The sequence below is a fragment of the Euprymna scolopes genome, chromosome 19, assembly GCF_053919585.1.
Source record: "Euprymna scolopes isolate OS-2025 chromosome 19, ASM5391958v1, whole genome shotgun sequence".
Lineage (NCBI taxonomy): Eukaryota > Metazoa > Mollusca > Cephalopoda > Sepiida > Sepiolidae > Euprymna > Euprymna scolopes.
In genome coordinates, this window is record NC_136500.1 from 32,218,626 (window position 1) to 32,233,884 (window position 15,259).

The window sequence follows — 15,259 nt, forward strand, 5'->3', positions numbered from 1 at the left end:
TTTTCCGGAGAACTTCGTTCCATAACGAATACGTGCAATAAATATAACCTTTTTTTTTTTTTTTTTTTTTCGATATTTTCATTTTTTTAATGTCTTGACTAAACTGTACAAGTACCTTTTTTTGTTTTGATTTAATAAAAATATCGTTGGTTTTAGCATCCTAAATTATGAGACTCGTTGCATTTTCATTTTTTGTAATGTATTCGACCCCCCCCCCCAAAAAAAAAACCGACATGAAAACAAAAACGATTCTCTAAGTAGCGACTATGTAAAGACTACATTTTGTATTATTAATGTTATCAACTTTGTTAGATTAAAAAAAAAAAATCGTCGCAGCTTTTTTTTGATGTTTTGATTTAATAAAAATATCGTTCGTAGTAGCGTCCTAAATTATGAGGTGAAAAACTGAACGAATTTCTTAGTAAAATGGAGTTGTCTCCCTCTACACAATTCCCTTGTAAAAAAAAGCGCCAAAAGAATTATCCCAATTTTAAATTATTTTAATTGTTGTAGTTTTTTTGGGGGGCGGGGGGCGGGGGTCAACTGGATTTTAGCGCCTATTTAAAAAAAAAAAAAAATGTACGGAGGCGTCTAATTAATAGAATCAACATGAACAACAAAAACATTGCTCCCCGTTGACTAACGGCATTCATAAAAAAGTATGCACAAAATGATGACAACTGATAATGTGTAAATTGTTGGTGACTCACAAAAAAATGGGATATCCCTGTAGTACAACGACAGACTGATAGTTTCAGTTTCGATTTCCAGTCATAGCAGTTTGTTCTAATTCAATATTTTTCTATTTATAAAATAGTTAAACACATATTTCGAAAGGAGACAAATTCCACAATGTATTTATTGCGTTTAAAAAATGGCGACTGACAAGCAGAGAAAATCTCTATTTATATATAAGATAATAATAAGGTCTACACATGTAGGAAATATGGGTGTATGATCAATTTTCTTTTTTTTTTTTTCTACCATCACAAGTTGACACAGACTAAATGTGATTTAGCTTCGCTTCCGCAACCCACTACTTACCTCCTTCCTCGTCTATCAGCATTCACTGCGACTAAAGAAAATTACACGAAGCAAATAATTTGACAGGAACAAGCCATCCATGTTTCGTTTGTGTCGTCAGTATGGCAAACCGGACGACAGTAAAAGCGAGCACTCTTCCACTGACAGGTAAATAAAAGAAAAAAAGACTTTTAATTATACTACATATTTTTTTGATTTGCCCTCTATTTTCCTTGTTTCCGATTAGGGCAAACTTAGACAAGGTCGGGTTTAATGTGATTCCTCCAAATAGGAATAGTTTGTATTAGGGATTAAAAAAAACAAAAAACAAAAAAACTCTTAGTCTAAGAGGATATCGGTTATTGTTTAAAATTATACTTATTAAAAAATACAGAAAAATCTTTGATGTACTAGTCATGGAATGAAGATGTCATATTCCAAAAATTACGTATACAGATGAAGTTGTTTTTTTTTTTTTTTTTTTTTTTTGTGCTTGTTAAGAGAGAGTCGACGGATCGATATGTGATTTTAAGTCAAAACAACAGTGCTTATTTCATTGTGGTTATTGTGAACGGATGGGGTCCCAAGATCCAGCCTCGTTCAGTTCGGGAAAAGGTGGGTTTTGTCATACTGAGAATGATGACTGGTGCTAATGCACTTACTAACCCGCACTATTTTTTAAATTGTATTTCCAAGTTTACTTAAAGTTTTATATGTTTTTTTGGGTTTGTATTACTGTACACATAGATTCGAAAAAGTGGTCAAAAATTAAAATATACAACAAAGAAATACTAACAGTAGCTATAAAAGTTACTTTGCAACCTATCTGAATCATTTATTATTACCGTGTCAAATCGTATTTCCAAGTTTAATTAAAGTTTTATGGTGTGTTTTTTTTTATTCAATTGTAAGGTTAAAGTATAGAATAGGTACAAAACATCCTCCCCTCCCCATGTTAAGAATGGCTTTTTAAATAATAATAATCTGATCTACAGATATGGCATAAAATTCTTGGACACTGCAATATTCCTGATATCAAAAAGTTGCCGACTGTAGTTGATGGAATGCAAATACAAACATCAAAAACCTTCAACTGCGACGTCTGTGCACAAGGGAAAATGACAAACTATCAAAACAAGATACCAGACAAAAAGGCCAAAAAAAATCCTATCAATGCTGCATTGTGACTTAAACGGTCCCGTAGAACCGATGGCCAGAGAACATTATAGATATGTGTTGAATTTCGTAGATCACCATTCAGGTTTAATAATGGTTTACTTTTTAAAGAACAAATCTAATACCCTGCTAGCAACTAAGAAATATCTGGCCGACATGGCCCCCTACGGTGAAATCAAGTGTATTCGCTCTGACAACGGTACGGAATTTACCAATAAAGACATTGAACTTTTACTAATTAACCATCATATCAGGCATGAAACATCAGCTCCTAGATCGCCACACCAAAACGGGACTGCTGAATGTGCGTGGCGGACACTTTTTGAAATGGCAAGATGCCTACTCATTGAATCAAAACTCCCTAAAAACCTCTGGACGTATGCACTTATGGCGGCAGCCTATATACGCAACAGGTGCTTTAACAAAACACTATCTGAAACTCCATATGAATCTTTTTGCGGTAAAAAAACAAATTTAAGCAGAATGCATATATTTGGTTCAACTTGCTTCGCATATAGAGAGAAAAAGAGTAAATTGAATATTAAAGCCGACAGAGGTATATTTCTTGGATACGATAAAAACAGTCCAACCAATTTAATATTTTTTCCCGAAAAAAATAAAATAAAAAGAATCCGGTGTGTAAAATTCACAGACATGTTTAATTTTACAGACGAAAACCCGTCATATGAAGAGGATGAAATTATATTACCTCAAATAATTAGAACAAACGAAAACAATAAAAATGACGGAGACGAGGTGTCCATGATGATGATAAAGTCGAAAGATATACCAAAAGAAATAGAAGACGACCCGATTTTTTTGTGGGCGACAATATAAAGGATTATCAAATCGACTATTGCTATTCAATGGAAAATGCGCCGAAAAGCTTCAATGAAGCAATTAATTCAGAACATTGTGATGAATGGAAAATTGCCATGAAAAAAGAAATAGATGCCTTAACCGAAAACGATACCTATACGGTAGTGCCTCTCCCAAGAGATAAACATGTTATTTCTACCAGATGGGTCTTTACAAAAAAGAGTACAGCATCAGGCCTAGAACAGTACAAAGCAAGATTTGTTGCTAAGGGGTGCTCTCAGATTTACGGTAAAGAATACTTTTCTACGTTTTCACCGACCACAAACCTAACGACAATCAGAATTTTAATGCAAGTCACATCACAATATGACCGAAACATCTATCAAATGGACATAAAAAATGCTTATTTGAATGCCCCAATAGACTGTGAAATTTATATTACCCCTCCAGAGGGATTTATAATGAAAAATAAAAATAGCGTGTGGCGACTTAACAAGTCATTATATGGTCTAAAGCAGAGTGCTCAGTATTGGAAGACAGTATTCCATGATTATATTATTAAACAACAATTTAGACAATGCACTCTAGACCCCTGTTTATATACCCAACACAAAGACGATAAACTACTGATTTTGGTTTTGTGGGTCGATGATATTTTAATCGCATCAAATTGTGACATAATGTTAACTGATGTTAAGAACAAATTAAGTAAAAGATTCAAAATGACCAATCTTGGCAAAATATCCTGGTTTCTGGGGATAAAATTTACTCAAAACAAAGGACTTGTTACGATGACTCAATCGAGATACATCGACAAAATACTATTAAAATTTGGAATGGGAGAGTGCAAGAAAGGCTCTACACCGGTCGAAAATAATATTAATAAAAATATACACACAGAATCTGAAATAATAAATGACACACAATATCGCGAAATTATAGGTAGTCTTATATATTTAATGACTGCAACCAGGCCCGACATATGCTATACAGTAACAAAACTGTCACAAAAATTATCACGACCGACAATGAAGGATTTAAACAGAGCTAAACAAGTCCTACGTTATTTAAAAGGAACTAAAGAACAGAAGTTAGTATTTAGAAAATCAAGAAATTCCCTAAAATTAGAAGGTTTTTCGGATGCAGACTGGGCAAACGACGAAGATCGCAAGAGTGTATCTGGATATTGTTTCAGACTCTCAGAAAATGGGCCTATTATTTCATGGAAATCTAAAAAACAACAGATTGTATCTCTCTCTACGTGTGAAGCAGAATTTATCGCAATCGTACACACGACCCAGGAAGCACTTTACCTTAAAAATATCCTGAAGACTATTTTGGAGCCAGAATTGATTACAAGCCCCGTAGTAATTGTGATAATCAAGCCAATATAGTCTTAGCACAGACCACGATAATCAACCAAAGATCTAAGCATATAGATATAAAATACCATTTCATAAAAAACGAGATAAAAAAGGAATCCATTATTTTGAATATCATTATTTTGAATATCATCAGAACAAAATATCGCTGATGTATTTACGAAACCGGCGACAAGGATAAAGCTGCAACATTTTTTCTCAAAACTTGTTGGTGAATTCGACTGAATAATTTTTTTTTGTTTCACTGCCCTGTATGTATATAGATTTCTATATATTAAAAATTCAGACCAGCGAAGTTCCACTTATGAGAAGGCTTTTACTTTTTTGCATGAATATCAGCGGAAACCCCTAGGGGTAATGCTCAGAGTATATAGATTTCTATATTAAAAAAAAAAAAAAAAAAAAATAGTCCTGGACAAGACGTTAAACTGTATCCATTTTATTTGTATTAACACTTTAACCTACTAATGCATAACTAATATTTTTGCTTAAAAAAAAAAAAAAATCTTTGTAATTTTCCTTTTTGACGTTTGAACACAATTAAAAATGGCGTCTTTTTAAATGCTAAAATTCTAAGATCCAAATGATTTCTAATTTTTGTTATGTCTAAGTGAATATAAAAATATATATTTATTTTTGAGCAGAACAAACACAAGGGACTTCCCCATTATAAAAAAATAGGGAGGATGTTGCAGGGGTATGATCCCACACAGTCGGAAGATTTTATTTATAAACGATGCTGCTAAGAACTGGCGAATCAAATTAATTCACGTTCTGCTACCAACCAGTCAGAAACCAGAATTGCTTCATAAATATTAAACCTTTTCTGGAGCAATTTCCCATGTTCTTTCCCGGGTTTCGACACGGTAAGAATATTTTGTTTTGTGGAACTGTCTACTACAAACAAGTCACCTCCCAGGACTTGTATGTAACAGCGAACCATCTGAAACTGTTCTGAAACTCAAAATGGCTTACACTTCTAGAAATATGCTCTTGCATTCCTTTCAACTGAGGGATGAATTCCTCAGTAAATTTAGACGTAATTGGCACAATGACTACTTGCTCTCAATTAGAGAAGTAGACGCCAACATTAAAGATTAAGGCCTCCCGAAGATCTCGGAGGTTGAAATTGTTCTTATCAAATCTCCGAATAAATCCCGACCTTTCTGGGGTTTGGGCAAGGTAATAAAATTATTGGTCGGTAATGACCATAAGGTCCGCTCGGCTTCAGTTTTGAAGGACGGGTGTGTTCAAGTTCATTCTTTAAAAAATATTTATCCCGTAGAGGTAAAACACAATTCTGAATCTGCAATAGCAGAATTTACGGAAGAAGGAGGTCCCTTCTGCTGCCCTACATGTTCGATTGCCAATGATGGAACAACGCCCATGGTGTGTTGCAACTCATGCAATAATTGGTATCATTTCAGTTGTGTTGGGTTTGACCAGCGGGACACCGTAGGTGAGTGGTTGTGTCCGAGTTGTACGGACAAAATATTAAAATAAATTCTTATATTCTATTATCAGGGTCGCCGACTCAATTTAAAATCACTTTTTCTTATCATTGATAATTTCTCTAGTTAGACGAGAACGATTTATTATAATTTTGAAATTGGCAGCAGACACACTTTGAATTCATTGCTATTATTTGTATTAATGTTAAGTCCCTCAGGACAAATTTCTTACCTGTCACTAATTGACAGTTTTTTAAAAGCACATCATTATCTTGTTTAAAAAAGTAATGATTATCCATTACTTTTTCTTCCTTTCCTTGGCAGTGTGTAAGAAATTCTACAGAAATAAGCAAGCCGTTTATTGGACAGTTTTTTCGCCCACGAATTTGTTTTAACCAATCAGATTACATGTCATAACTGGCTGGCAAAAAGGTTCTTTGGCGCCAATATTCCTTTTTAGATTAGATTCCAGAAAGATGTCGAGGTGAACACACGTGGAATTCTCACCGGATTCCAGGAAGACATCGAGTTGAACACGTGGATTTCTGACTCAAATCCTGAAAGACGCAGGATGGAACAGACTGGATTCTCACTCGAATCAAAGCTACGAAATTACTTGTTGCTTCGAGGCATTTTAAATGCCCAAATGTGGAGCGGAACTTTATCATTGCTATTATCAATGCCCTTAAGTAGGGCGACGTTATATCTGCACACTAGTGCTACAATTTATTGTCTGTGAAGACGAAATTAAGGTCTACTGTTTGACCTGTCATTTGTCCGTGATTGGACAGTATTCTACAAGATATCCTTGTGTGTGCCCATCTAGCAGCATCCCTCGAAAAAGACAAGACTTCTCCGACCTGCGCATACTTCGTCAGCGAGAATTCTACCAGTCTTCAGGGTCGTTACCAGCCCAAAATGGCAGATAGCTGAAGATGATGCATCTTTTGCAAACATGGACCTTTTTTACTTTAATAAAATTTACGTTGAAGTTATAAAATGAGCTTGTTGTAATTTCTGTATGGTTTTCTTCCATTCTGCCAAGGGCAAAAACCTTGTGAGAGAAATCTCACATTATCCTCTTTCTTTTTTAAAACGTTTTCTTTGTAAATTTCCTTTTTGACAAATAATTTTTGCATCATTTTTTGGCAAACACATTTTCTGTGCAAATTTTCTTTTCAACAAATATTTTTTGCATGCTTATTTTAAGGTGCGCATAAATTACAATTGACTTTTATTTTTTTGCACATTAGTTTTCTTTCTTATTTATCAAAAATGTCCTATTTTTTTTTAGCATTGTTTTAATTAACAAAACAAAAAACAACTCTATTTGTATGTATATTTATTTATATGTATATATGTATGTGTTTTGTTTTTTTAACAAAAACTGCAAAATCAAATTTAAAAAATGGTTTCTTTTTCACATACCCATCCTTTTTAAGGTAAAAATACGCTTCATTTTTCTTTTATTTCTCTTCTCTGTACACATATATATCTGTTTGACATTTGAACACAATTAAAAATGGCGTCCTTTTACATGCTAAAATTTTAAGATCCAAATGATTTCTAATTTTGTTATGTATAATTAAATATTAAAATATATATTTATTTTTGAGCAGAATGAACACAAAGGACTTCCCCATTATAAATAAATAGGGGGGATGTTATAATATTTTTGGATTATAATGGGGTATGATCCTGCATAGTCGGGAGATTCTATTTATAAACGATGCTGCTAGGAACTGACGAATCGAATTAATTCACGTTCTGCTACCAACCAATCAGAAACCAGAATTGCTCCATAAATATTAAACCTTTCTGTAGCAATTTCACATATGTTTTGTTCATCTCAACATGGGAAGAATCTTTTGCTCTGTGGATTCCAACTCCAGTTCTGTCTACTGCAAAACAGTCACCTCCCAGGACTTGTGTAGAACAACGAACCATCGGAAACTTTTCTGAAACTAAACATGGCTTACACTTCTAGACCCTATAACATTTACAAGAAAATTTATCTTTCAAGTACTGTGAGAAAACCAATCTGCTCTAGCAACTAATTTGTTTTAAAATAAATGAATAGGATATTAATAATTATTTGAATATGTAAGAGAATATAAAGAAAAGAAAACAAAAGAAATGGTGGGACTAGATCTACATAAAGAGGTTCCACACAACACAGATATATAGATACACTTAACTTGGTGTTCTTCGAGTGACCATGTTGGTCTAGCTAAAAGACCAGTGTCTCCACGTGAAATGAATTGAGGTGCAAAGATAAGCATTTATTTAAGAGCAGTAAGAGGGAGGGAGGAAGAGAGGGAGGATCTGCTTTAAGAGCCAAATGTGTGCTTTGATTTTAGTACTTCCTTCTTTTATTTAATTGACACGGTATAATTTTCGATTTCTGTATTAATGATTAAAAACATACAAACTCATTTACCAAAGGGGATGAATGCTAGAAAAATTTTTCTATTGTGTCTATATATATATTGCTAACTATTACTAATATATTACAAACAAGATGACATGCGAGAAAAATCTGGGAAAATAGTTTCAAGTGGTTAGATAGCACGGAATATAGAAATGGAATAAAATAATACAATAAAATAAATTAATTTTTTAGTAATATCGATTTTAAAGGCAGATTAAGGGATGGTTATAAATACATTTAAAAACACGAACTAGTTTATAGAATAAGTTAAAATAATAAAGGGATAAAAAACATTACAATTAAATTTTATATGCTTTCAGTTCAAAAGGGACTACAATATTTCGGGATAGGGAAACCTCTTAAGGCCATGGCATTTTGAAGCCAAACGCTTCTCTTCAGACGAGGGGAGTAAAGATATATTATACAAAGAAGAAATTTTTGAAAAGATAATATTGCCTTTATGGAAAGAGGATCAAAGAAAAAACATGAAGCTGTGCTAAGACTAAAGACGATTCTAGAACTGCCAGCAATCACTGTAAAAGAGTAATAAAGAATGCGAGAGAGTTGTATGCTCAGTCCGTTAAGTCCAAAGTAGCTAAGCATCGGCTTGGTTACCACCAGTTTTGGCAAATAACAAACAGGATCCTGAACAGAATCATGTGCTCTATTCCAACCATCATCAATGGACCTGAGATAATCTCGTCAGCATCAGAAAAAGCCAAACTCAAAAGCTAAGAACTTTGCAGCTAATTATACCCTATGTGACTAAGACCGTCAGCCCATCGTATTTCCTCTTTTATCAGAAAACACACTATGCGACATACAAATATCTGTGCGTGATGTTGCCAAGCTAATCAAAAACCTTGATTCCAATAAAGCAACTGACCCTGATGGCATTTCAATTATAGTGCTGAAAAAGCTTCAAGCAGAACTAGTTCCCATACTTACAAAGCTATTTAAGCATTGTCTTAAAGAGAATTGCTTCCCAATACCTTGGAGAATCTCACCAGTATGCCCTGTATTTAAGAATTCAGGTGATCGATCATCTTTCCAATAAATCTCCTATGCATCATAAGCAAGATACTGGAATCCATGTTAAATGGAGAAGTAGTCAACCATCTCAGCAAAAATAACCTTAGTGACATGCAATATGGTTTCCGGTCTGCTAGATTTATAGCAGATGGGTAACGGTTATATCTCATAGGATTAGCGAATCTCTCAATGGAGGCTTCCTTTCTAGGGCAATTGCTCTTGACATATCAAAGACCTTTGATAGGGTATGGCATAAAGGCCTACTTAACAAGATCTCCAGCTACAGTATAGCTGGAAATGTTTTCTCAATTATTAAACCATTTTCTCTCTGATAGGTTTTTAAAAATTTTTTTATTCAATATTCACCCCCAAACAAGGCAAGTGCCACTTTGAAGTAGGGGGCTACTATCGGGAACATAATTTGCTGGAGCGTTATGAAGGGAGATGAGTAAAAAGATGTTTGTTCACATTGCACTTGAACTTCTGCATATCAGTACAGTTGGGAAAGCAGTATCCCGGGAGGGAGTTCCAAAGACTTGCAGTTTTGGGGAAGAAACTATTGGAGTACAAGGCTTTCTTACACCTAGGGATCTCTACTGTAAAGGGGTGGGACTTAGTTGCTTGTCAGGTTAGTCGGGGGTAGTCACGTCGAGGAGGTACAAGTGCTTGCAGTTTGTCAGAGCATTCACCATTAAAGTATTTGTAGAACAGACAGAGGGATGCAACATTTCCTACAGTAGCCTTGGCAATGCTCTCAGTGTATATATTCCAGTTCATGTTCCCTGTAAACTTTAGGCCGAGGAGTTTAAAGGAAGTACTTTCAGGCAGTGTGTTCTTAGCCATTGCTATTGGTGGTAGAAGAGGTTTCTTGTAGTTATTAAAGGAAACAAGTTTAGTCTTGGCAGCATTGAATGTTACCATCCATTTTTGTCCCCATTCCACTATGGTGTTTCTGCCATTTTCTTATATATGTGTTCATTGTTTTCCCCTCATGCCTGTTATAGAGGGTGGTGTCATCGGCAAATATACCCATCTCCGAAACAATTTTATCAGGGAGGTCATTTATGAATATCAGGAATAATAAAGGTCCAAGAATAGACCTCTGGGGTACTCCCGCATTTATATCATATTATTTGGATGTACGACCGTCGAGGACAACTTGGATTTTTCTCTTACTTAAGAAGGATTTAATTACATTCCAGTAATACCATATGATCTTATTTTCCTTAGAAGACCATCGTGTCATACCCTGTCAAAAGCCTTAGATATACCAAGGGCTACCACTCTACCCTCCCCTGTTTTGTCCAGTGAACGGTATATATGTTCAAAGACTACAGTTAAGATATCTGCTGTTGAACCGGCTTGCTTGGATCCATATTGTTTGTGGGTCAAGAGTTTAGCAGCTGTTAGATGTTGGACTAGGGCTTGATTAACTAATGACTCAAATATTTTGGCGAAAAGTGAGAGGAGACTAATGGGGCGATAATTTAGTGGATCAGTTCTTTCACCAGAATACTGGTACCACAGAAGCGGTTTTCCAGCAGTCAGGAAAGCAAGATTTGTTAAGGCATTCATTATAAAGTTTGGAGAGAACTGGAGCAACCTCAGCAGAGTATTTTTTTTATTAGCACAGCCGGGATGAGATCAGGTCCACATGCTTTTGAGGTGTCTAGGTTTTTATGATACCATGTACATGAGAAGGGGTGATTTTCAAATCGTCTAGTGTGGCGTCTGTCCACAAAGGAAAGTCGGGGAGGAAGTGGTGTGCCGGGTCCAGTGTGGAGTTTGAGGCAAACCGACTGGCAAGCAGATTAGCCTTGTCAGTTGCCGTGCAAGCAACCTCATGATTGTTTGATAGTGGGGGAATCGTTGACTGCCCATTATTTACTACACTGTTGTAGATTTTCCAAAAATCACGGGTTCCTAATTTCTGTGCTTTGATGCGTTTCCTGGTGGTTTCAGTGTAATCTGTCTTAGTCGTCGTTATTACTCTTACAATTATTTCTGGCTTCTATATACTTCTGACTGTTTGAACTGGACTTATGTCGGTTGAATCTGTGGAATGCGTGCTCCCTTTGAGCAATGGCAGCTGCACAAGCAGAGGTAAACCATTAAGGAGAGTAGAGCTTGCTATAGAATTTCCATGTGGGAACATGTACTTCAATTGCAGTTTTGAACCATTCAGTGATCTCATTTGCACACTGTTCAGCTGGGAGAGAAAAGATATTTTGCCATGGGGCATCTCTGATGAGTTCCCTGATGGCTTCCCAGTCAGCCTTTTTGTAATACCTTGTTGCTTTGAGTAGTGGGTCTTCAGTTTTAGGGCGAGAATTTAGGGTAATTTTTATCATTATCACAGCATGATCAGCATTCCCGAGTGGGCTGTGGGCATTTGTTGTACAATCATTGCGAACTGTTGTCAGAAAGAGATCTAGAAGTGAGGCATCTTAGTCTTGCTAGTCTGGGAAATGTGTCGGGAATGTAACCGTCTGAGATAGGGAATGTGATATAGAGAAGAAGGTTCATAAGAGTAGTGGTTGATGGGCAGAAATCAAAAGCTTGCAGTATTAATGCCGGAGTCCCTCAGGGGCCCATCTTGGGCCCAACATTCTTACTGATTTACATCAATGATCTTCCAAATCACATCCTAAGATCATTCAAAGACATTTACGCTGATGACATTACTATCTATGTCAACACATCAAAAGCCATAAATGACCAAGTTCTCTCTGATTCTCTCTCCTCTGATCAGGAGCATGTGGTGCAATGGAGAAAGAAGTGGCTGGTTCATTTTAATGCATCTAAAACCAAGCTTCTATCTTTATATCATCAACGCTCTGATCTATCTGGCATCAATTGAAATAAATGGCTCTCATCTTGGGGGAAGCTTCATATTTTGACAAGCTTCTGGGCTGGAAAAATGGTGGGATCCTTTTAGCGCTCCAGTAGATATCTCACTGCTGATGCAATTCTCTACCTAAGTAAGAGTCAGGTACATCCACAGATGGAGTACTGTTGCCACATCTTGGCAGGAGCTGCTGGAAAACTCTTATTATTTTTTGACAAAGTTCAAAATAGACTTTGTAACCTGGTGAGGGTGCTCTTTTCTCTTCCCTACAACCTCTTTCCTACAGAAGAGGCGTTACGAGCCTGTCTTTACTCTATCACTTTTTTCATGGCAGGTGCCTGTCTGAGCTCCAGTCTATGATCCCCCCATGCCAAATTTTCATGAAAAACACTTGTCTAATTGAAACCACTATCAATAATTTCCCCCACTCTTTTTCTGTGCCTAATCCTAAACGTAGATTCCATGAACAAAGCTTCTTTCTTAGAACTGCACGCCTGTGGAACTCTCTTCCATTTGCCTGCTTTCCAGCTGACTACAAGTTGATCATATTCAAGTCCAACACAAACAAATTCTTGTTGAGCCATCCCCTTAAGTAATTCAATTTACCAAATTTCCACTACAAACAATTACTAGGATATTGTGCCATTGACTTCTGTACACTCATCAATCATTATCCTCGAGTGACCTTTGGGCCTTGATAAGTGGTGACTCCTATATATAAAAAAAAATAGAAAAACTATAAAGGGCCATAGTGCCATGGGTTGCTTCTTATTAATTTATGCCCGTTGTTTTTTTTGAGTGGGCGAGATAAGATTGTAATTCCAAATCGATTCCGGACTAATCCAATTGCCAAATTCCATTTTGATTCAGTAACTGGATAACTTTCAGATTCCAATTCGATTGTTATCTAATGTAATCCACAGTGATCCCAAAGCTTCTTTCTTAGAACTGCACGCCTGTGGAACTCTCTTCCATTTGCCTGCTTTCCAGCTGACTACAAGTTGATCATATTCAAGTCCAACACAAACAAATTCTTGTTGAGCCATCCCCTTAAGTAATTCAATTTACCAAATTTCCACTACAAACAATTACTAGGATATTGTGCCATTGACTTCTGTACACTCATCAATCATTATCCTCGAGTGACCTTTGGGCCTTGATAAGTGGTGACTCCTATATATAAAAAAAAATAGAAAAACTATAAAGGGCCATAGTGCCATGGGTTGCTTCTTATTAATTTATGCCCGTTATTTTTTTTGAGTGGGCGAGATAAGATTGTAATTCCAAATCGATTCCGGACTAATCCAATTGCCAAATTCCATTTTGATTCAGTAACTGGATAACTTTCAGATTCCAATTCGATTGTTATCTAATGTAATCCACAGTGATCCCACTCAAAGACAGAACTTTCATTGATCTTGTGTGACGTCACAACCAAAACGGAAACAGTTGTCCAGATAGGATTTGCAGATATCCGACAGACCGAAATATCTTGATGAAGTGGAAGCATTAAAGTACAGTACAAAATATGAGATATCTCAAAAAATAAAAGCAAAACCATACAAAAACTGCTAAATTGTGCAAACTACTGATTAGGAAGAAATTAAGTTAATCGCCCCCTCCTCCTCATAAAAATAAAAATTTAAAATGGAAACTGATTTTTGTTTCTGAAGGCTTTCACTCTGACCATGACATTCCCTCCCATTCTGGCCTTGCTTTTGTCTCCCACTCCACCTTCAAGCATTGCTAGAAACTATGCCAAAAAGAGCCCAGAGCACACTCCTTTGCTCATGGAAAAGAAACTAGAAAGTAGCAAAGCTTGTTAATGCTTTCCTCACCTTAATTGTATAGCTCTATAGGCCATGCCTTGCCCCCCATCAATTCCTTAAATTAAGCTAAAAGCAAAAACCCTTCCATTCAAAGAAAAAAATAACACACTTTGCATTAAATAAGTTAAAAAAATAACAAATCTAAAAACTAAACAATACAAACACAAGAAAATAATCTAAAAACATTTTTTTTATATCCAAAATCAACCAAGGAAAAACAAAATCAAACAATACATTTAAATACAAGAAAATAAAAAAATGAAAAACATATAAAAAATAAACAAAAACCAACCAAAAAAGAACTAAAATTAAACAATACACTTGAACACAAGAAAAAAAAATCAACATTTTTGTTAGATAAATTCTTGGTCCAATAAAAAAAAGAACTAAGTGCTACTGATTATAAGATTTGTCTATGCATTTGTTATGATCACTTTTACTTAGCCAAGTATTTTTCATCATGGCCATCATTTTTTTAAATGTGGTCACTAATAATAATAATAAAAAAGATGACCCCCCCTCCCCCAATCTAAAAATGTTTAATTTTCAAAAAAGAAAAAAGTTCTCTGCAGTCCTACATATTTAAAACATTTTTTTTAAAACAGAAAAAAAAAGAAACTAAATTGAATAAGTAAAAAAAACAAGTAAACAAAACAAACAAAAATGGGTTACACATCTTGATTTACTTCTAACTGAAAGTTACATTTCACAATGGCAGGTGAAACACTTTCTAGACATCAATGAAGTTTGGTGTTTTTCGTCTTTTTGGATGAAAAAAAAAAAAAAAAAAAGGAAGCAAATAACTGTTCCAAACGCAATAAAATGTACTTTTCTGCCTAATTGAAAGGAGGAAATGAGGAAAATATGGTAATCAGACTAAAATGATTTTTGGGAAGCCAGCACAACCATTTTGGGTTCTGACTAATGATTTCTGATTTCAACAAAATTTTAAATTGAAATGAAAAAAAAAAAACGAATAAAAATCTCCAAACAATTCTGCAGGTAGGTAGAAAAGTAACTTTTATTGCTTTTGGTAACAGTTATTTGTTAAACGTTTGTTTTCTTGAATCCTTGTTTTTCCTTATTTTTTTATTTATTTTTTTTCGTAATTTTTGCATTCATTCTTTGTGGTCAAACAACAGCTATGAAGATGAGGATAATAGTTCACAAAAAGAATGAATCCATTTTTTTTTCTAGTTTACTACAATACACCATTGTCCATTTTCTTCTTTGAATAGCCGGACTTAAAGTTAGTGGTAGGTTAAGGG

General features: G+C 35.2%; 1 protein-coding gene across 1 annotated transcript in view; it reads left to right on the forward strand.

The window, feature by feature from the left end:
• The first annotated feature begins 471 nt into the window (after nucleotides 1-471).
• LOC145303504 (E3 ubiquitin-protein ligase parkin-like) overlaps nucleotides 472-15,259 on the forward strand; it is a 72,410-nt gene continuing 57,622 nt past the window's right edge. The window contains exon 1 of the mRNA XM_080144937.1: nucleotides 472-1,191. Within this exon, the coding sequence (XP_080001063.1) occupies nucleotides 1,146-1,191 (46 nt within the window). The 5' untranslated portion in view covers nucleotides 472-1,145. The remainder of the gene's footprint in view (nucleotides 1,192-15,259) is intronic.